At 43.8% G+C, this 22,162-nt stretch overlaps 2 protein-coding genes across 2 annotated transcripts in view; both read left to right on the top strand.

Moving 5' to 3' along the window:
- Window positions 1-6,456, top strand: part of ZNF451 (zinc finger protein 451) — a 42,634-nt gene extending 36,178 nt beyond the window's left edge. The window contains exons 14-15 of the mRNA XM_059830628.1: window positions 3,862-3,936; window positions 6,174-6,456. Of these exons, the coding sequence (XP_059686611.1) occupies window positions 3,862-3,936; window positions 6,174-6,226 (128 nt within the window). The 3' untranslated portion in view covers window positions 6,227-6,456. The remainder of the gene's footprint in view (window positions 1-3,861; window positions 3,937-6,173) is intronic.
- A 6,893-nt stretch (window positions 6,457-13,349) lies between these two features.
- On the top strand, window positions 13,350-21,811 carry BAG2 (BAG cochaperone 2). The gene is made up of 3 exons (XM_059835547.1): window positions 13,350-13,498; window positions 19,799-19,908; window positions 20,934-21,811. The coding sequence occupies exons 1-3, from the start codon at window positions 13,350-13,352 to the stop codon at window positions 21,332-21,334; spliced, it is 660 nt and encodes a 219-aa protein (XP_059691530.1). The 3' UTR covers window positions 21,335-21,811.
- The last annotated feature ends 351 nt before the right edge of the window (window positions 21,812-22,162 follow it).

The raw sequence follows: 22,162 nt of genomic DNA, 5'->3' as shown, positions 1-22,162 counted from the left end.
GGGCGGGCAGGGGGGAACACTGACCGCAAGCATCACCATGTTTTTGGTTTTGGATAAGGAAAGTCTCAGTATAATTTGAGATACTGACAAGACTTTGGGTGAAAAGCTCCTAAATAAGATTTGGCTCTTTGTTAGTGTCTTAATAGGTTAACTTGCATAAACTGAAAGATTTCAGAGAACCCAGCAACTGCCTTCGTCGGAAGTTGTATGTGCATGAATACAGTTAAGTAGAGGGGAGAGAAGTCTTGCAAATAATGACCAGTGAAGGTAGAGTGTAGCTCATCAGACTTTTAATATGCTTCATAACCACATTTGACTCCAAGCTGATTTTTTTCCCCCTCAAACTAACAGAAGATCATCAGTACTAATTGTTTTCAAGTTCCATAGTTTCTGGCAGTGGAATGGTGTTTCTTCAACTATGCTTTAAGCAAACATTTTCTCTGTAATGTTGTAACTATCAAGTAGTATTTAGTTATTGTGTTTCAGGTGCAGTGATAAATCACGGGGCAGGCAGTTTGTTTTAAAATGTTTAGATGTTTTGCATGCCAGTTTGCATATACCTCTGTTCCAATGTGAATGTGTACCCCATGTTATTACAGTGGTATAATTAAGCTGGTGTGATAAACAAAACATTTCAAGATGAGGCCTGCATTAATACATAAGATGAATCCTAAACTTTTTCTTAATGAACTAAAATAATTCTATCTACAAATCCTGTTTTAGCATTCATAACTTTCCTAATTGACAGTAAAGTCAACTTAGCTGCTGATCTGCTGTATTCTGAAAACTCAGTGTCAAGTTAGCCTGTTGCCTGGGTTGAGGAAGCCAGGAGTAAGCTGGAAAGTACTGTCCTCTAATAGTGTGGCAGTCAGTTGCCATCATGGCTGCTTCTGTAGTGAATGCTAACCAACTCTACAACCAGTTCCAGGAAAGTTGGCTTCTTTAGATCATATTTGAAAGAAACTGCTGAATTTCTGAGTACTCCGATCCTTGCTGTTTAACCATCTATGCAAGATGACAATCAGAAGAATATTGCCTTTCCCATTTGCCAGCATCTTCTGTCAAGTGGCCTAAAAAAACCCCACAAACCTTCAGGAAAGTGCTCTTAATGCATTTTTATATGAAATGGTAGCAAACCAGATATTCCCTTCTACTATGCCTTGTTACTTATTCCTCTCAATTCTTCCATTATACTTACACCAACAAATTAGTTAGGGAGTGATTGCTTTGACTGTTACACCTCTAACAGGTACAAAACTTTTTAGACCAGTCTGAGATGTCTTCTGGGCTGGAAGATTAAAAGGATTGTTAATAAGGGAGAAGCCACTTGTGCAAAACCTTTTCTTTGCACTTTTTCCTTCCTTCCTTAAGTGATTGTAATGCTGTTTGTTTGGGTTGTGTGGATTTTTCTTTCTTCTCCTTTGTTTGCTTTGGAAGATGATGTACAAAATAGTACTACTTCTGCCCAGAGATAGTAGGCAGCTCCAAAAAAGATTCACGGTCAGTCTGCCAAGTGACTGGAGAAAAAGACCATTTTAACTGCAATGTATATCCAACTATTTCTGGCGTCTTTGTGGGCTTCTTATCTCTGTTTGATACCAGCTGTTGGAGTTTGTATTCCTGGAATTAGGAAAGTCAGCAACGTTCAAACAGGTATATGTGTCAGAGGTTTGAAAACAAATTTTAGAAAGTGTACCTGTCTCTTTGAATACCTAACTTGGGTCATTTAAAATGCCAGAAGTCACGCAGTCAGTAAATTAGATGTCCATATCAGAATGTTCTTTGCCGGTAAACTTTATCAGAAGTACACTGGTGTACTAATAAACGTGATGACTTTAAGGGAAGTACTTCTGTTGGTATGACCATAGGAGACCTAGTTGATTGCAAATACTGTAAGACCTCATTACAGAGACCATCTCCCAAAATAGCAATAGCCTGTAGCAGGAGAATGAATACATAATGTGACTCATCGACTTATTTATTTTTTTAACCTCTAGTTTACTGAGACTGTTTAAAACAAATTGGGGGGAAAAAAAATGATCTTAGGTACACCAATCCCTACTAGACACTTCAAAATAGAGCTGTCATTCTGGAGCTGGAAACCAGCCTCACGAAGAGTGTTATTCAGAAAGGGAAAGGTGGTAGAGTTTTGGCTGGGCTCGGCTATGATGAGTTAGTGGATTAAACTAAGCGTATCGACTTTTTTCTTCTGTGAGACTTGAACAAACTGCTGAATTGAACTGCTCAGTTGAATTATAGCAGTCCATTGTTCAAATGGACTATTTAGGCAACAAAATACAGCTAAGATCGTGTGTAGGCAGAGTGTCGTGGTTTAGTCCCAGCCGGACTAATCACCACACAGCCGTTCGCTCACTCCCCTTCCTCAGCTGGACAGGAGAGAGAAAATATGAGGAAAGGCTCGTAGGTCAAGACAAGGACATAGGGAGATCACTCGCCAATTACCATCATGGGCAAAATAGACTTGACTTCGGGAAATTAGTTTAATTTATTACCACTCAAATCAGAGTAGGATAATGAGAAATAAAACCAAATCTTAAAAAAACAACACTTTCCCCCCACCCCTCCCTTCTTCCCGGGCTCAACTTCACTCCTGATTTTTCTCTACCTCTTCCCCCCCGAGCGGCGCAGGGGGACGGGGAATGGGGGTTGCAGTCAGTTCATGACACATCGTTTCTGCCGCTCCTTCCTCCTCATACTCTTCCCCTGCTCCAGCGTGGGGTCCCTCACACGGGAGACAGTTCTCCACGAACTTCTCCAATGTGGGTCCTTCCCACAGGCTGCATGTCTTCACGAACTGCTCCAGCATGGGTCCTTTCCACAGGGTGCAGTCCTTCAGGAACAGACTGCTCCAGCGTGGGTCCCCTGCGGGATTGCAAGTCCTGCCAGCAAACCTGCTCCAGCGTGGGCTCCTCTCTCCACGGCTCCACAGGTCCTGCCAGGAGCCTGCTCCAGTGTGGGCTTCCCACGGGGTCACAGCCTCCTTTGGGCATCCACCTGCTCCAGCGTGGGGTCCTCCATGGGCTGCAGGTGGATATCTGCTCCACCGTGGACCTCCATGGCTGCAGGGGGACAGCCTGCCTCACCATGGTCTTCACCACAGGCTGCAGCGGAATCTCTGCTCTGATGCCTGGAGCACCTACTCCCCCTCCTTCTTCACTGACCTTGGTGTCTGCAGAGTTGTTTCTCTCACATAGTCTCACTCCTCTCTTCTCTGGCTGCCGTTTCCCAATTTTTCCCCCCCTTCTTAAATATGTTATCACAGAGGCACTACCACTGTTGCTGATTAGCTCGGCCTTGGCCAGTGGCAGGTCCGTCTTGGAGCCGGCTGGCATTGGCTCTATCAGACATAGGGGAAGTTTCTAGCAGCTTCTCACAGAAGCCACCCCTGTAGCCCCCCCCCACCCCGCTACCAAAACGCTGCCACGCAAACCCAATACACAGAGACACACTATAGTGCTTCTTCCCATGATTAAATCCTTGATATATTTTGTAGAAAGTGAGTAATGTCTTTTTTTCTAATAACTATTACAAAAAAGAAAATGCAGTAGACACTAACAGTGGTTTCTGCACCTATTATTTCTTGTTACCATGTTAAAATAATATAAAATTGAGGTAGTCTGCCTGCAGATTTTGGGCAGAAAGGAAAGAAGGTAGATGAAAAGTAACTGTCTCTTGAGTTACTGTCTTAAACTACCACTATAATGTATTTTTATCTTGCTTTTCAGATCATAACAAGTGTATTTCTTCAAATCCAACCTATGATGTTGTTACAGTAAGAGGGAACCATTAACTTTTTTATTAGAAGCAATGTGTAATTTACGTTTCATTTGTGCATTTAAGGTTCAGATAGCGAAGAGGATGAAGATATCAAATTAACAGTGAAGAGGAGCTTAGAAGAAACAAAGAAACAGGAAGGTCTGTTAATTTTTACTTTTCTGTGTTCAGGAGTGCTATTAATTATGGAAGATATAGAAACTAAACTTACAACCAGTTTTATGGCAAGTCACTTCTTAGGAATACTCTCTAATATATGCTGGGCAATCTTGAGTAGTTAAGAACACTGTGGTGAGTTATAAAGAAAAAATAATTTCATAACCTGAAAACTATGCCAGCAGACTCAAGATCTACTTTATTGGTGGACCACAGGGTATTGTGCAATGAGACTTGACTGAGCTCACTTTGTACCAGTTCTTTTTACAGCTCCTAAAAGAGCTGTAGATTTATGCACAAGTTTGAATCAGCAGTACAGCTGTCTGCTCACATCATACCTTATTTGAAATTGTTTTCATCCTTTTGCTGTTGTGCTCAGTGGTAGTGTTCATACAATGTAGTCATTAATTTTTGGTGACAGACTACAGTGCACTTTGAAAATAAGTTATTCTTTAAAGGCTTCCACCCTGCCCTTCCACCTGATGGAAATAAAATGAACTAAAAAAAAAATAAAATCAATAAATAATTTGTACAAGGTCAGTGATAAAACCGATAACTGAATCTTATATTCCCAGAATTTACTCAGTTATAAATTTACCAACTGTAACTAAATAGTTATTAAATGTCCAACATGTTCATCTACAGTACCGAAAGTTTGCCATGCTCAGGTCCTCCTAGCACTGGGTATTGTGATTGGGGTAGCAGTGGCAGTTGGTGCATACAGGAGGTCTCAGTTCTGATGCTGTAGTGCTGAAGGCATCTGACCTTATGAAGCAGTCCGGCTTCAGCTGTGTTCACTGGCTGCCTGTGTGGTTAATGGCAGTCCTAGTATGGGGTAAGAGGGAGTGAGGAGGCAAGATCAACCCCAGAAAAGTGTAAAAAGGAAAAAGCACTGCTGGAAGAGGAGAAAGCAAAAAGCAAGTGTAGGAGGCAGAAAAAGCTGCTTCAGCAGCTCCAGGGAGTAGAGGACAATCCAGATACCACTGTGGAGCAAACTGCATGCCATTAGCAACAGAGTCAGTTTGGACCTTATTCTTGATTCTTGCACATGCTTAGTGGCTAATTGACAACATATTTTAATGCAAGCAATTGTCTGCAAATGGCTTTCTGCTTTATTTTGGTTTCAAAATTTCTTTTTTGTTTCTGTGGCCATGTCATTTTTTCCTTTCAGAAACTAACTTACCTCTTTATCAGTAGTATCAGATGTTGCAAGAAAGTCCAGGTGAATGAATATAGCTCTGCTGACATAAGAGAGCATTCATTGATGCTATTTCTGTTCCAGATCTAGGCCTTGCATAAAACAGCCCAATAATAATTAAAGTTTTAAAATCTGTTATGTTAATATATATAATTACTGTGTTTCCTTTGTCATAAGAACAGACAGCTTTTGTTATAGGATGTGCTTGTGTCCTCCTAAAGCAGAAGGTAAATAATTCAAGAATAACAATGTGTCTGAAAGCTGCTTTAATTTTTCCAACTATACCATTGGTATTAATATTTACTGTACATATAAACCTTATCTTACTTATGGTATTTAATTCACTAACACCAAACAATTAGTGCCTAAAACAACCTAAATGTAATGCAGAAATGGGGTTTCTATGTTGAGTATTATGAAAGGTGTTTTAAGAGAGGTTGTTAACAAGTCAGATGAGTGCAATACAGGCTTCCCCCCATAAAAATATTACAGCCTTGATCTTGACTATTCTTACTGTTGATAGGACACTTTGTCTACTTGTGTCTGTCCTTCCTAGTAAGAGTGACAAGAGTGGTGCCAAGTTAGAATGTAGATACAGGAATATCTATTGATAAGGAACTGGAATGAAAATACTGAAACCTCTCTGCTTGTTTTGTGTGTCTATCTTTTTTTGGTTTAATACTTTTTTTTTTTTGGTGCATACATATGGGTTCTAATCTCAGTATTATTTTGACCAGTAAATATGTAGTTGCGTTATACTCTTAAACTAATCATTGTGCTGCTCCTAGTTAATACAGTGGAAGGTTGTACAGGTTGTTTCTGTATCTTGAAGTGTTGAAAAGATAGCATAAGACAGAAAGAGGGAAAATACTTTCCTTTGGTTTCTCTACCTTTTTTTTACAGTATGCTGACATTGCCTACAGAAGTAATTTGTTGCTTTATGTAGTACTATTAATGTAGTTGTGTTTATGACTAGTTATTAACCACAGTTTGAGATTATAATCAGGTTTTTGTATTTATACAGAGCAAGATCCAGAATTGGAAGAGGCTATCAAGAGAAGCCTTGAGGAAATGTAAATGAAGATACTTCAGTACACTAACACCATGTCATCAGAGCTGCTCATAAAAATGGAGGCTTGTTCATCTATTTACAAAGGTTCAGAAATACCACTTCAAAAATACGTCTGTAGCTTGAATTGTTAGATTTATATTCTGATGTCCTCAGTCATGCTGATGAACAGCTGGAGTTTATGGATATCTGCTGCAATATATTGTGTATGATAAAAATAAATTTTTAAGCCTTTGCATATTCTTTTTCTAATGGGTGATGTCTAAGTCTCTCCAGTCTAGCTGTATAAGTTGTTGCCTAATTAGTAGGCTGGTCTTACTAGGTATTTTTGGGTTTATAGTTGTTGTGTGGTTTTTTTTTAAATTGGTTCTTTTATTTAATTTTTCTGTCACAAAATGTCATTGTCTTTATTTACTTTTTCATGTGGTCTTTGCAACAGATAAAAATAGTAAACTCTAATTATCTCAGATTTGCATAGCTAATCTTGTTATAAAGAGAAGTTTAGATCCCAGGTTTATAAATTGAACATATGGCCTAACTCTTGCCTGTGGCCACTCTCACCTCATAGACCACAATTTTGTCTACATCGTGTTTGTTAAATGTCAGAATCAGGACCACAGGCTGTACAGTTAGTTTGTTAGCTTTATTTTTATAAATGTGTATGTTTTTTCAATTGTAGCATGATAGAGTGTTGGATTTGATGGCTTAAAGTTTGACGGGTTTGGTTCCTCTCCCTGATCTGAGGCTGGAACAACTCTTTAAGGGAACAGAAGCTAAATCAACTTTCTAGTTCCTGTTTGGAACAGATGTGAGAGAATTTAAGCTCTATTATTCCTATATACTATCGTCTTTGCTCCCTTCCATTCATGAAGAGGTGGCCTTGGATAAATGAATGTAAATGTGTTAATTATTTTTGTACTGTCCTTACTTTAAGGTGAACAATTATTTCTGTGTTTAAAATTGTTACCTATGCCACCTTTCTCAGTTCCTTCATTTAAAAATACCTATGCAAGCTGTCCAGCTTTACCAGCTTATACTTCAGTTAATGATTGCTGTCAATCAGTAAGAAATCTCAATGTAATAAAATGCCAGCTTGATTTTATTTTATTATTATTCATTAGCCTGTGAGTTTGCTTCTAACTGCTGTAAATCTAAATACTTATTATGCAAACAAGTTTTTTTTTTTTGTGGCGAGTAAGACAAGGGGAAGGCTAGATATTTCTCACTCTCAATTCTGAAGAGTCAGAATAATTACAACTGTGTGTCATCATGGTTAGAAAAGCTGGAAAACTGGCACTGGTTTATTTCCAGTCATGATTCTGATATAACTGCCATCTCTGAAACAAACAGAATTAATGAAGAATCTACTGAGTTATCTCAGTGCTCATTAGCAATCATATAACTTGAAGAATCTGTTCAAACACTAGAAAATAGTTTGAACGCTTCCAGTGCATCTGATTCTGACACCCAAGTGTTACAGAGTGAACAGGACTTAATATTTTTCTCTTGTGCCTGCTGCTTGCTTTCCCACCGGAAATCTCAGATTAATCACACTCCTGTTCAAATCTGGGTGTGTCATTCATGCTGCTGCTGAGGAAGCCCTATTCTGGAAGACTTTGAGTTGCCCTTAGCTACTGACTCAAGCTAAATCAGTTCCAGAATTTTTCACACCAAGTTCTGATAAAGGGTGGAATTGAGTCAGAAACCAATTTTCATCCTCAAAAACATCTCAGTCCAAGTTACAGAGGCTTTTGGGCAGTTGGGGTTTTTTTTTCAATGCAGACCCTAAAGTTACAAATTCCTTTCACGTGAAAAGATGTTTCAGCTTGAGAAAGTTCTTTGCTTGGCTCAACAAATGTTTAAAACCTGGGTAGATGGTCTTTTCCAGAGTCTGCTATGTTAGATTTTGATCATGTGCTTTATTCCTCGTAACACTTTCTTCTGTCATAAATGTAAAGTTTGCATGTACCTGATGGGCCATGACTTAATTGGTTGCATTAAAAAAAAAAAAAAGCCATGTGTGCACACACATTCTCTACAATTGGAGCTCCAGTTATTAAACACATTGTATTGACCTCCTCATCTGCTGACCAAAACATGTAACAAATCCCACCCACTGCTGCTATGGCTTTTATAAAACAGCTAAATAGAGTTTCTAGTCTCTGTATTCTTTTTGTCTTAAAAGTAGTCTCCAGAATTACTGATGTCTTGAAATTTGTCCTCATTTTCTTTGGTCTCCTTGAGGTTCTCTTAACTGTCTGAAATTTTTCTTTGCAAAGTTTTCTGCTATCACAGGTTTGTGATACTTCTGTTTCCAGAGGAGCAGAGAAAATGGGATTCTTAAAACGCTGCATGTACAGACATGTGACTTGTTACTCACCAACGTCTCATGGTACTGCACCTTGTTCTTCAGCTGGAAAAAGTGACTTGTAAATGGTTGTGTTTCAGAATTTAATGTTTCTGGCTGGGGAGTCTTGTTTAACTGGCTGAAATTTTTGAGGTTTGCCATGCATATGCAGAGAGATTTGTCTGCATTTACGAGCACAACTCATCTGTTAAAAGGAGCTTGCCCAGCATCCTTTATGTTTGTACCAGAAATGATTTGTCCTGCCCTTTTTAAGAGAATTTGCTTTTGTGGTGATATTTGAGTTCACCCTTCTTTAGTCTAAAGTAATCCTGTGGTGCTTTTTCATATTTAATGAGGAAAAAGTCTAATCTCCACCTGGCTACCACCAGCTGTTCATTTTAGTGCTCTTAATTTCTGTATGGTGCGTGCATAAGTTTTACAAAACTGACATCGTGACAAGTTGAGATTGGTACAAGGCTCTTACCTCTTTGGTGCTTTGTGTGCTGTATTCTTTCATATCAAACAAAATCCCTCTTTTGGTCATATTCAGAGACAAGAAGAGATGCCAGATAAGTCAGTGCAACTGTTAGGAAAGTTGCTGGAGCACTAAAATGTCATGCCTGCCTGATTGCTTCTGTAGTTTAATAATATAAAGAAAATAATTAAAAAAGAGATTAGCTTACTGCAAGCTATTTGCTTTTTATGTGGTTTTTGGGTGGTGGGTAAATTTTCTTAGCTCTTCAAGGTATACAGAAATGACCACTGCTGTTCCTATAGTGGTCACAGAATGCAAACCTTTACTGAATCTTTACCAAATATGGTGAAGTTTATAGAGGTATGAAGTGATGCCGTCTTCTTTCTTAAAAGGAAAGTGTTCTATCATATGCTTGTGCTGTCCTAGCAATGTTTACAATGACTGCTGTAAATTGGAAGGAGGTGAGGAGGATGGACAATGAATTGTTTCAAAATTAATTTAGAAAAATTGGCTGACATTAGCACAAAGATACTTTCTGGCAATTCTTTGCAGCTAAGTAGCTTTATTAAAGTCTGCATCTGCATATTTCTTTGATGCTTCAAAACATCCTCAGGTTTCCTGTAGAAATTCTTAATTCAAGTGGTTTAGAGCTCAGTTGTAACAATCTGAGTCAAATAATATGGTGTGAGATAGTATAGAAGTGGATGTAAGCAAGTCAGAAAATCTATGGTAAGTGTCAAGTACATGCAAAGTGTGCACTCGGATGGCAAAGCTCTGCATGCGTGGAAATTTAATGTAAAGTTCCTTTTGTAAATCTGCAAGTTCACTTTCACTGACTGCAGTATCCGTATTTCTGGGAGTCCTTCCCTTTGTTATTTTTGCTCAGAGCTCCATCAACAATTGGCCGAGCATCTGCGGCTGTACAGAATTCACTGGCTCGTTTACTAGACAATTTTCCTCTCCATGAGAAAGAGCTGCTGCATGCCCCGAAATGGTCATACCAGCTTTCAGATTGCTTCTGAGATAGAGGACTTCATTCAGACTTCTGACAGGCTGGGGACCTCAGGGCTTGCCTACACAGTAAAATGACAGCGACATGTATAGGCAAACCCAGGGCTAGCTTTAATTAGCATTGGTAACAATAGCAGTGAAGACACAGAAGCACAGGTTCAGCAGGTGCAAAGTGAGGGAGCAGCCTACTGTGATAGCAGGTATGTATTTTGATTGAAAACATTCTAAAAACTCATGTTGGCCCATCTCTACTGCTGTCGTTACAGTGCTGGGGAGAGCGCAAGCTGGCTTTGATTGGCTGGCCCAAGCCATGGTTGCATGCTTATGCTATGTATGGGATCTGCTGTGTTTCTATAACACCTGCATATAAAGAAGGTTCTTCGGATGAAGTTCCGGGAGGAAAATAATCTGGCATGGCATTTCTTGGGTGTGGACTTTCTCTTTGATCCTGTTCCATGACAGCTCATGTGTAAGTGTTAGGGTATGTGACGAGGTATATATCAGGGTTTGGAACAAGGCAAAGCTGGAACTAAGGTGCCATTTAGCAATGTGACAATTTGTAGTGCTTTTGGTGTAGATCATCTCCCTGGCTTTGGGACTTCTACAGATACATCAGATGTCTGAAACCTGGGAAAGTCGCTCTTTCTCCTACCTCAAGGGACCTTGTGTGTGTGAATGACTCTTCTGTAGGTTGCTCTGTATTGCAAGTAGCACCCATTTTTTACGATGCTGTGGTTTAAACAAGAGACAGCCAGCAGCCTCACTGCTGAGGCAAGAGTGCAGAAACCACGAGATAGACACCCTCTCATGTTCTTGCTGGTGCCCATAGCCACAGCAGGGCTGTTGCAGTCCATCACATGAACACAGCCATGGAGAAGGTGAGGAGAGAGGGACATAGGCAGGGCAGCACCGGCAGTCCTGACCGGGCCGTCAGCCACCTTCACCACAGACTGCAAGGAGAAGGGTCAAATCTGTGCTTTGTTTCAGATGTGGGGGTCCTTCCTCCTCCCATTGCCTTGTGGCCCTGAAGGATCCAATCCCTGCCTTTTGTGTCCCCAAACGTCTCCCAGTTCAGCTGTGAGTCACTTCCCTTCCTCCACTCCTATTTTTCCAGTGCAGCCATCTAGTATTTTGGAAAAGTGGTGACAACTGCCCCTTTACATACCTCAGCAAGAAATAGAAGGGACAGGGAGCAATCTACCCCTCTAGAGAGCAGGAAAAGCAGTTTTCATGGTCCTTCCAAGTTTCTAAATAGGAAAATATCCTTGGTTGCACAGGCAGTAATGTCGAGTCTTGTCCCGGAAGACCATTTTTGCTTTTAAACCTGCCTTTTGGTTCCATGGTTTGTGCTGTTTCTCACTTCTAGAGTAAAATGCCATTTTGCTGTTAAAGAGGGTAAATCATACGTGAAACTTTTGGAGACAACTACAGCTGTTCTGTGCCTGTGTTTCATTGCAGCTTCTACCTGCGTGGAATTAAAACCCTATGCAAGGAAAAATAGCTGTTCAGCTATTTTGATTTCTGCTTTTTGAACCCTATCGAACTGATACTTAATAAATTGGCATGGGAAGAATAGAAGGCTCCTAGGAAAAAAACGGTTGCAAACTGTGTGTCATGGCTACAAATGGTTTCTGTTTGGGGTGGGAAGCGTTTTTTAATTACCTTCTACAAAGACTGTAGAGAGATGGATGGAACAATTGTTCACGTTATTTCCATCAGCTCCCAGGCAATGAGCCTTACTTACCCAACTACGTAAAACAAAGAAAACTCAGGCAATTAATTTAACGAGGGTTCTTGGGACATGATATCATTCTAAATGGACGAGCCTGAGAAAACAGCTATTTTGAACCACAGCGGGATAAGCATACAAAACAGTATCCCTGTGCAACAAAATCCCTCTGAGCTGGGTGCCAAAAATTGGTCTGTTAGAACCATGGGGTATTTGCCCAAACCTGGACTTTCAGCATGAACAAATTCCTTTTTAAATACTCACTGTAGTGGCAAGTAAAGCCTATGTGTGACGTGAACTGCTGGAACCAGTGCTCCCAGCGGGAACCTGAAGTACACGAAGTTGGTTCGGTGGGCGCTTGCGAGAGGGCAGGTACCGTTTCGTACAGTCAAGTTAAACACGATCTTGGAACAAGTCATTACTAGGTGTAGGTCCACTACCTTGGCTACCATGATATAGATGTATTTTTTCTTTCTGGCGTAGGAAGACAACATTGAACACTTTTCTTTCCAGTAAGCCTTTTGGTATCATCTTGGTCAATAAGGGCTGGTGGAATGGCTTCTTTCCTGCAGGTAGTCAGGGGGCTCTTACAGTTGGCACCAGAGAGACGTGCTGTCAGTGGCAGTACCTCAAGTATCTTGTTTTTAGGAATGCTGTTCAGGTTCTGCTTACAGTAAGGCCTGTCTCCCCTTTACTTTTCTGCATTTTTAAAGCACTTCCTGTTTTCCTCCTCCCATTTCTTACCTTTTCCCATGTTTCAGCTTTGTAGCTCACTTTTTGAATAGCTTTATAAAAAAGTAACAGTGGGGTGGTGGTGGGGTTCTTGCTTTAACGAAAGAGCAAACCCACTACCACCTTGAACAGAGTTCGTATCGATACGGAAAACCTCGTTATTGCTCCCATCGCTTCTGCTTTAGCAAGAGACGCGGGTCACGCCGCTCTTGGCTGGTCCGGGTTTTGCTGCTTTTGTCACGAAGGGGACCAGGCCCAGAAGCGGGGGCAGCTCGCGCTCTCCCGCTGCCCCAGAGAGCTCTCGGGGAGCAGCAGAGGCGCCGCACGGCCGCCCTGCGTCGGGGTGGGTGGCGGCCGCGCACTGCCTCCGGGGCCCCGCGGGGGACGGGGCGGAGGGTGGCGCTGAGGCGTCGGTAACAACGGGCAGCGCCGCTCCCCCCGCGGGGTTACCCCCGCGCGTGCCCCCTCCGTACGCCCGGCTCGCTGACGATTTAGCCTGCCGTAAGCCCTGCTTCTGCTGCGAGGGGAGGGGTGCGCGGTCCTGCCGGCGCGGCTCTCCCGCTGAGCCTCCCCCCGCCCGGCCGGGGCAGCGGGGCGGCCGGCGAGGCCAGGCGAGGCCAGGCGAGGCCAGGCGAGGCGGCCCGGCGCGCTGCGTGAGGCGGCGCCCGCGGGGCCGCGGCCCGGCGCGGAGGCGGGGTGGCCGCGGGGGCAGGCGGCGGGGCGGGCTCCTTCTTTGGCCATGAGCGAGGTGCCGGCATTCGGCCGCCGCCGCCGCCTGCGGGACGCGGGGAGGGAGCGGCCGCAGCGAGGATCCGCCGCCGGCAGCAGGCGGGTGCTATGGCCCAGGCCAAGATCAGCGCCAAAGCCAGCGAGGGGGCGCAGCAGCAGCAGACCGGCGGGCAGCTCCGAGGCCGCTTCTACCGCTCCACCTCCATGGCGGACCGCTCGAGCCGCCTGCTCGAGAACCTGGACCAGCTGGAGCTCAGGTGGGGCCCCGGAGGGCGGCGGCACCGCGCGCCGCTGCGGCCGGGCAGGGCCGGGCCCGGGCGGGCGCTGCGGGTCCCGGGGAGCCGCCTCGCCCCGAGCCGCTGGCTCCTCGCGGCGGCCCGGCGGCGGGCGCGGAGCCTTCCCCCGGCGGGCGCGGAGGGGATCGGCGCTGGAGTGAGGCTGCCTGAGGTGACCGAGGGAAAAAGGATCCCCCTTCATCGGGGGCGGTGGGGGGCAAGTTTAAAAATGGCAGCTGCTGCTCTAAGGTGAGGTAGCGTGGCCTGGAAGTGTATGAAAATAGGGATATGTATGTGAATGTGTGAAAACAGACGTTTCTCAGAGAAAACGCGGAAGGCGCTTCTGGATTTGTTACCCTTACGGTGCGGGGAGTCTTTCGCAAAGGGGATGGCGGGCTGCTCGCGGTGCCGGGGCGGCCGTGACACGGCGTGTGCACGCCCCGTGGTGGGTCGTGTCCGTCGTCCCGCTCCGTGGCCCGACAGCCCCTGTCCCGCCTCTGTCGGCGGGTGTTTTGTAAGAAGATGCAGGAAATCCGAGGCTAAAACGCGGTCTCAATCGGGCTCTCTTTCAAGCCTTCAAGCCGCAGTGCTGAATGCCGGCGCGTGAGGCTTCGTGTCTCCCAAACCTCCCTTTGCACTTACTGGTTCAGCAGTGGATGTTCTTTTACCCATGTTTATGTCCACCTCCTCTCTGAGGTGTAATAAATCATGTAACTATAAGGTGAATAGCATTGCATTCTGCAGCTTAGGTGTATTTTTCCAAAGTAATTGCGAATACGAGGCATTTGTCATCGTTGCGCCAAGACGCGTCCTGTCTCCTGCTTCTTGATGTTCCCCAAATAATCCCATTTGATTTTTTTCCCAGTTCAGCCGCATGAGAGGCAATTCCTTGCCTTTAATCATCTTCCTCGTCCTCTCAGCTCTGCCTAATTACACAGTGTCCTTTCTGAGGTGGATGGATGCGCAGGGTTCCGTGGGTGTACCACTGATTCACCTCCTGCCGGTACTGTTTCAACACGCCCTTTCCTTCATTACAGCTGCATATTGATCAGCGGCTTTCACAGAACCACCCAGAATGTTTCTAGGACTTTCCTGTAATTAAGAGAGCTCTGTGGGATACAGGAGTTGCCTTTTCCCCTTTCTGCCTTCGTTACTTTGCATTATTCAGGAGTGGACTTCATGTGCTATTGTATTAGCCTTTCACTTAGCTTGATTAAATCTCCTTGAACTCCTTCACAGACTTCTCTGAATTTGACTAAACAAAATCACCGTCTGCAAACAAGTCTCGCTGCTCACATCCAGGTCTAGCACATGAACATATAATCACAAAATGAGCATCAGAATATGCAAAAATGTGTTTTAAATTCGCTGAGCGACTCTGAAACAAAGCAGAGAGTTTGGTGAACCAAAAACTAAACCCCAAATTAAACTTCCCAGTTTGCTGTGGGTCTTTCAAACAGGCATAGTTATAAATGTGGATCAGTTACAAAAAGAGAGTCAAACTACTTTGATTAAAGTCACTCAAGTCATATTTTTTTCCATGCACAACTAATCAACATGCCTCATTTCAAAGTTATTTGAATGACAGGAGGAAGAGCTTCCACATATCTTCCTTCTCCAGCCGGTTTAGTTTAGCTATAGACCCTCAAGATGTTGCTTGTAAATATAATAAGTGAAAATTTGTCAAAGTAAACTACAGCCTTTAATTAAACCCCTCGACAATCCTCAGTTCTCAAGTTGCTTAAGGTCGGCCGAACCCTGTGGCAACCCTCGTCCCTTTGGAAATGCTCTGGTTTGAACAGCCTTCCTTTTTCTCCCTTCACTTCCACCGTGAAAGCTGCTTTTCCGACAGTAACGGGGTATTTTTGTACCTCCCTGCTAGGTGTTGGCGGAGGGACTTCCTTCTCTAGGGAAAGTGAGCAGGAAAGGGGGATTAGTTTGGCTGCCAGGGAGCGAGCCCCCCTGGCAGCAGTGGCAAGGGGGGGCAGGTGGCACATTTGTCCCTTGTAAGGCCTTGGACCTTCGTGTTGCCCTGGCTGCTGACGAGTGCCAAGACTTCTCAGGAGCAGCTGGAAGTAGGACCAGAGTCTCTGTTTATGAGTCATCGTGTTGTGGTGGTTGTGTGACGTGAACACGCAGTCCTAGGTGTAATGGTACATGAGATAGGTCAGACTCTTGCCTTTTTTTAAAAAAAAAAACTTAATTTTTTGTACTTTTTCTCCTGTTCTCCTTCGGAACAACCGTATTCCCCCACCATCCATTTGCATGTTCATGGGACCACTCACCTGAGGACGGAAACTCGCTTTAAGCAGCTGAGGATGCCGGGGTGAAACCCCCTGCTTTGTCTCCATCCAATGTGCTCAGCTCTGTTGCAGGAAAAAAGCTGCACTGTCTTCAGATGTTTCTTATTTCCTTTGAAAACTTATCTGCACCTCCAGCGTGCAAGCTTCAATAGTGAGCTATTTAAGTCAGTCAGTAGTTTAAAGGACGGAGTTATTGCAGCTGTCGTAAGAAAGCGGGTATCGAGTTCCTCGTCTGGAAACAAAAGTGCAGGCTGGTCCACCTGTTCCGCAGGGGAATGCTCTGCTCATGTAAATGGTATGTAGGAAAGAAAGGCACTGCGTGGCTAATTGCTCTCAGAGTGGGGAAAATCAGAAGTAAGGAATGTTTTTTTTAGTCTTAGGTAATGGATGGAATATTTGGTTGATGTTCAAAGCGACAAATACACTGGAAGTAAAAATATGATTGGATGTTTTCATCTATTGGAAAAAGACCATACTGCTGCATCAAGATAATTGATAATTGGGCATAAATATGAGTATTTTGTGTTCTCTTTTCTTTGCCTTCTGTTCTTTGGTTGGGTGGTTTTTTGAGACTTGGGTTGTGCTTCCACCCTTTTCCACGGCAGTTACCTTCGCTAGAGGTTTATCTCTTCCAATCTTTTTTTTTTTTGTCCCCCACCCCAAGAAAGTAAAGATTTACACAAACCTATGAAGTTAAAGCACATTTTAGGAAAGAAGTTATGAGAGCTGACCACAAGATGTGGACCTGACACTCTTGCAGCGAGTAAGGAGGGAAAGGTGTGCAGTCCCTGCCAGGGCTGGGGTCTCTCCCAGGCTGTGGCCTGGGAGCCGGGAGGAGCCGATGGGACCCACCCCAGCGCCGGGGCAGGCAGCCGGAGGCCTCACTACAAGCCAGGGTGGCGAAACAGCATCAGGCTGTGGTGGGTATCTATCTCACCTTGATAAAACCCCCAGCATCTTCTCTGGAGCACGAACTATTTTCCTGAGGCTGGTGTGAGTGGTTTCCTTGTTGGTTTTTTCCCCCTAGAGCGCTGCTCTGAAATGATCCCATGCTGTTGTTTTGACCTCCGTGCGATCCAGGTCCCTAGCAGCTGGCCGTTTCCCCAGCTCCCTTGTCTCACCTCTCTCAGGCCATTTCCCCCCTCCTTCTGTTCGAGCGGGTAACTCCTGCTCCGTGTCTGGCTGGCTGCTGAGGTGCTGCCTTTGCTGGCAATATGCTGTGCTATCACACTGTGCCTCCACCCTGCCCTCGAGAGGTCTCTGAAAGCCGGGTAGTCTATTTTTTAGGGTTATTTAGTCCCGTCACGCTGCTCATAATTGGTCAAGATGGAATTTTTTAGAAGGGATAGCAGAGGGGTGGGGGAGTCCTGATGTGCTGCTTCCCTGTCCCGTTGCCCAGCGGCAGGAGCTGCTGCGCCTCCTCCACGTGCCGTTACGCGGTGCCGGGGTAGGCGCTCGTTCTGACTGCCGTTCATGGAAGCAAATAAACTAAAATTAAAATCCCAGTGGATTTCAGTTGTGTGGCGCTCTGTATTGCAGTTGAAAAAGTGGTTAAAATAATTCCCAAGAAGCAATTATTGCAAATAAAATAGTTCTCAAGATTTGGTTCTATGACTTTCTGTAAAATAATGTCAATCAAAGTTCTAGTTGGTAAGTTACAGGCTTTTTTTTTTGCAGTATACAATCATTAATTCTGATCATTTGGCTTCTAGGTCCCACCTCACATACCAGTAGCTGACTTTTGGAAGCAGTGATGTCTTAGGCACTCTCTTCTGAATTGCACCAATTCAGGATGCATCTCTGCAATGCAGTTTTTCCACATTCTTCATAGGACCCAGCAAAGGCTGTGAAAATCACAGATTGATCCACCCGCTGAAGGCAGACCTTTAGTTTTTAAGCCAGTACAATGATATATTGAATCTGATTTTAAAACATTATTAAAATTGAAATTCTACACTTCTAGATTTTAATTTTAAGCTTTCCAGTGACCGCAATGCATTTTTTAAATTGTGAAAATACTAGTTTTTTAAAAAGGCATGGCAAGTCATTTATGAAAATATTGTTGCTAGACTTCCTAAATTATAAAGTGTAGACATCTGAAGTATGAAATGACTCCACCTGCCTCATTGCTCTTACTAACCAGTCCAAAATAATAATTAAAAGTATTTGCTCTTGGTAAGAATTTGCATTGCATTAACTTTTCCCACTCCTCCTCAGAATGAACATTAAAGGCAAGGCCCAAAGCTTGTGCTTTCACTGACTAAATTAGGCTAAATATTTTGTAAAACAGAACCATTTCGTAAGCAGGCTTCATGTGAAGTGTGACCATTTATATCCTCAGATGCTCCCGTTCTGCCTTTTTTTGCCCTCTTCTCTCTTGCCTCTGTTTTTCCGAAGTTACCTGCCCTCAGCCAGCCTTTGAGGGAGGAGCAGCGGCTCCATGCCCATCTCAAGAGATAAGCCCTTATCTACAGTGATGATAAGCCACCACCGTCTCAGGGCTGCATCCAGTAATGGTGAAGAGCACAGAGCAACTACCAGACTTAATGCTTTGGTTTGTTTCCACTTTTCTGGCCAGGTTTAATAAACATTTCAGGATAGATGGATTCCTCTGCTGCTTACAGCAGCTAGACCTCCCGAGCTGCGCGTTGAAAGCATCTGAAACCGTCGGCCAGGTTCATGTGATGTTCTGCTTTTCTGTGGGGTCTGGGAATGCAGAGTTGACGTTTGTTGGCACAACTCTTGCAGCCAGTTGCAGCTTGGGAAGTCTTCTATGAGCCCCTACCCTCAAGCCTCCGGGGCAAAGCCAAGGGAGGGGGTCGTTTCCCTCTTGACCCCAGTGTCCAAAGTAGACAGTTCCCAGATGTGCTTTTCCAGATGGCTGAATGCGAAAGCCTTCTCCCTAAAACCATGTCGGGGAGTAGGACGCGAATTAAGGAACTAGACTCAAATTTCTAGCATGGCGTTTTCCCATTGCCCATGGCCAGATGGGCCCTGTACCTTGTGCCATGAGGAGGAGGGCAGACTATGGGCACGCAACCACGCAGCTTACCGAGACTGAGTAGTTATCAGGGAGAGCAGTTTCTGACGGGCTTTCCCCTTGCCCTCACTGAATCACATGTGAATTTCAGCACAGTGAACAGAACTGGAGTAGAGGTCCTGTTTCGGGAGGAACTGGGTTTCATGCTTCCCTGCAAGCCCAGAAATAGGAGCTGCTCCCACAGAAGCTTCCTCCCCGTGTGCATCACAACGAGCATCACTCCATGGAAAACACCAGTGGCCGTGGGGACAGGCAGTCCAGCATCTTCTCCCAACGACCAAGGCACGCCACTCACATTGTCACATGAATAAAAGTGTGTGAGCTTTGTCCCTCTCGCCCATTTTTCTCCCTCGTGAAAGGGGTCGTTGGGCTACAAGGTGATGTTTGAGTTTTCCAGAGTGTTTGTTGCTTTGTAGGCAGGTTATAGGGGTTCTGCGCTGCTGGCCAGCGGGTGGCAGAGGAGCCAGGCCCTCTTGCTGCCTCCATCCCCACAGCTGCATCCTTTGCCCCCAAATTCCCTGATGGGGACTCTTGTCTGTTTCTCTGCTAGTTAAGCAGCTGATGATAATTGCCAATTAGCTATAGCACTTCTGCTAGGGGGCTGTAGTACCATCAGGCTCTGGATATCCAGACTAACCACAGAGTAGGATAGAACAGCACTGTCAATAAAATAAAAGATTTAAGTCTGATCGAATTACTGTTGTTTTGATTGGGTTTTTTTTTCCCCCATTTGTTTGTTTTTTTAAAAAATTATATTGAGTCTTGAAAAGTGAAGTTAAGGTATGAGAGAAGGTCATGAAATCAGAGTCTGGCTGATGGGTAATTAAGAACTGACTGTACTTCTTAAGCTGAAGTTTAAAAAAACCCAGTTCTTGGCAGCTATATAGGTGAAGAGCTATTTTATTATTTACATATTTTGTTTGGTTCAACCATGTTCAGGGTAGAGGCTTTCCGTGACGCAGCATCTGCTATGGAACAAGAGAAAGAAATCCTGCTAGAAATGATCCACAATATCCAGAACAGCCAGGATATGAGGCACATCAGCGAAGGTGAGAAGCTGCTTTGCCATACCCTCCCCACTGACCTGAAATAAGTCAAAACAGCCTATGCCTTAGGGAGCAGCTCCATTTGAGCATGTGCTGCTGGTAAAGGTAGGGGCATTGGAGCCAGCCGAGGTTACTGAAGGGCCATCTGTTACCCTGGGATCCCCTTTTTTTGGCTGTGAATTCACATGCTGTTCAGCTGGATGGTCTACCATGAATGTCACTACTGTGTATATGACAGCCCATACTCGGTTCACTGATTTATTTTCAAAAATCAGGGTTAATATTGCTCAGCTGAGGGAGAGAAGGTGATGATAATGATTAAATGTAGTTGAAAAACCAGCATTTTAATGTCTTTGACTACCGGGCAGGCATGAGTGCTACCAAGCGTACAGCTGCAAGAACCTGATGATTAAGATCGTTGTGGTTGTGTGATATATGACTTTATATTCCCTAAATCTGTATGGTTTATATTAAATTGCTGGTTTATTGGCTCTTCAAGAGCCTACATGTCAAATATGTTGTTGCATATTTTAGGAAAAAACTGTTTTCAGAAAATAGAAAACCAGTTTTTTCATGGCCCCCAATTGCATCTGGTAGTCAGAAATCAGTTTTCTCTTTATGGCCTTCTAGGGTACTGTCTAAATCTCTCCCTCACAGTGGCACAGAAGGTCCTTAATGTGCCTGTTCTGTTAATGAATAATGACGTTTCCTGATAACATTGTGTGCTTTGCTTTAATGTGACACAAGCAAGCATTGTGTCAGCAGTGGAAAAGCACTGCTTACATTTTTAGTAGCGCTTAATGCCTCATTTCAAATCAGAAGACACCAGCTTCTGTGAAATCAGTAGGACTTAGGCAAATGCAAAAAACTCATTTCTGGCCCCTGGAAATTTTGTTGATTGTCACTTACTTAAAATAACAACAACCTTGTTTATTGCAAAGTTGTAGCAGTTTGATTGTCCTGATGATGTTATTTGCACAGGAAAGTATTCGCCTGTAACCTAGAATACTTTCTTGTTTTCGATTTAGGTGAGAGAGAAGAACTTAATTTGACGGCTAATCGTCTGATGGGCCGAACCCTCACCGTGGAGGTTTCTGTAGAAACCATCCGAAACGCCCAGCAGCAGGAATCCCTACTGCATGCCACGAAGATGATCGATGAAATTGTCAATAAACTTCTAGATGATTTGGAAGATGCCAAAATCCGCTTAATGTCGCTTTACGGTGCGTGCACATCTGACGTGCCAGCAGGACCCATCGATCAGAAATTTCAGTCTGTGGTAATTGGATGTGCCATTGAGGATCAGAAGAAAATCAAAAGGCGGCTAGAGACTCTGCTCAGAAACTTAGAAAATTCTGAAAAGTCCATCACGTTGTTGGAGCATCAGAAATCATCTGTTCGACAGTCTTGCAACAGCAAACAGGATTAAACTATCCTCCTGGCTACTTCTGGCAAATTGCAGGATAAGCAAATCTCCATAAAAAGCACACAGAAGCTAAGAAAATTCTCTGTATGAGCACGCGCGTATATACGCATGCACACACACCAAAGCATCTTTGATTGCGAGGTGCGGGCATTTAATGGGTTTTGGTAGCATTGGCATTTTCTTTCAGCAATAAAGAATGCTATCAGGAGTTCTCCTGTAGAGTCGATACCACTCTGTTGCAAATTGTAATTGTGCTTCTGCTGAACTGTCAGAAAGCGTCAAAATCTAGCCTTTCCTCCATTCTCCTGGGTTTTTTTTTAAACTAAAGTTGACTTGTCATATAGTGAGATTTCAGCTTTCCTCTGCTGTATACATAGTGCGCAAACTAGACTTTTGGGGAAAAAAAGAGAAATCATGGCAATAAATCAAAAACATTAATAAACTGTATATTGTATTTTCATAAACAACACACTGTCCTACTCATTGCCATTTATATAATAATTCGGCACTATTCATAAGTAGATCACAGTACTTTCAAGAGGCAGACAGATGATACCTCCAGTTTGTAACTGATAGTGTAGATCTGTCTTATTTTGACCTAAGTTACTGGTTTATTTTTAAAATTCCTGCTTCTGTTTGCCTTCCGCTTTCCTAAATCCTCTGTCATCTGACCCACAGGAGGTCTGCAATACAGCCATCACTATCCTCTCCTGTGCTTTAAGATTGCATACTGACATGCCACATCCATCAAAGATCCCATAGATCTGAACAATCTAATTTTAAAACCAGTGATACTGTCCTTAAAGTTTCTTTCACACAGTCCTACCTGTA

The sequence above is a fragment of the Gavia stellata genome, chromosome 2, assembly GCF_030936135.1.
Source record: "Gavia stellata isolate bGavSte3 chromosome 2, bGavSte3.hap2, whole genome shotgun sequence".
Classification (NCBI taxonomy): Eukaryota; Metazoa; Chordata; class Aves; order Gaviiformes; family Gaviidae; genus Gavia; species Gavia stellata.
This window is presented reverse-complemented; position numbering and strand designations above follow the sequence as displayed.

Bases quoted from the DNA above. Each gene is read 5' to 3' on its own strand.
- BAG2 (XM_059835547.1), top strand. From the start codon at position 13,350: ATGGCCCAGGCCAAGATCAGCGCCAAAGCCAGCGAGGGGGCGCAGCAG. The intron at 13,499-19,798 runs GTGGGGCCCCGG...AACCATGTTCAG, and splicing joins CTGGACCAGCTGGAGCTCAG to GGTAGAGGCTTTCCGTGACG. The intron at 19,909-20,933 runs GTGAGAAGCTGC...TTTTCGATTTAG, and splicing joins TATGAGGCACATCAGCGAAG to GTGAGAGAGAAGAACTTAAT.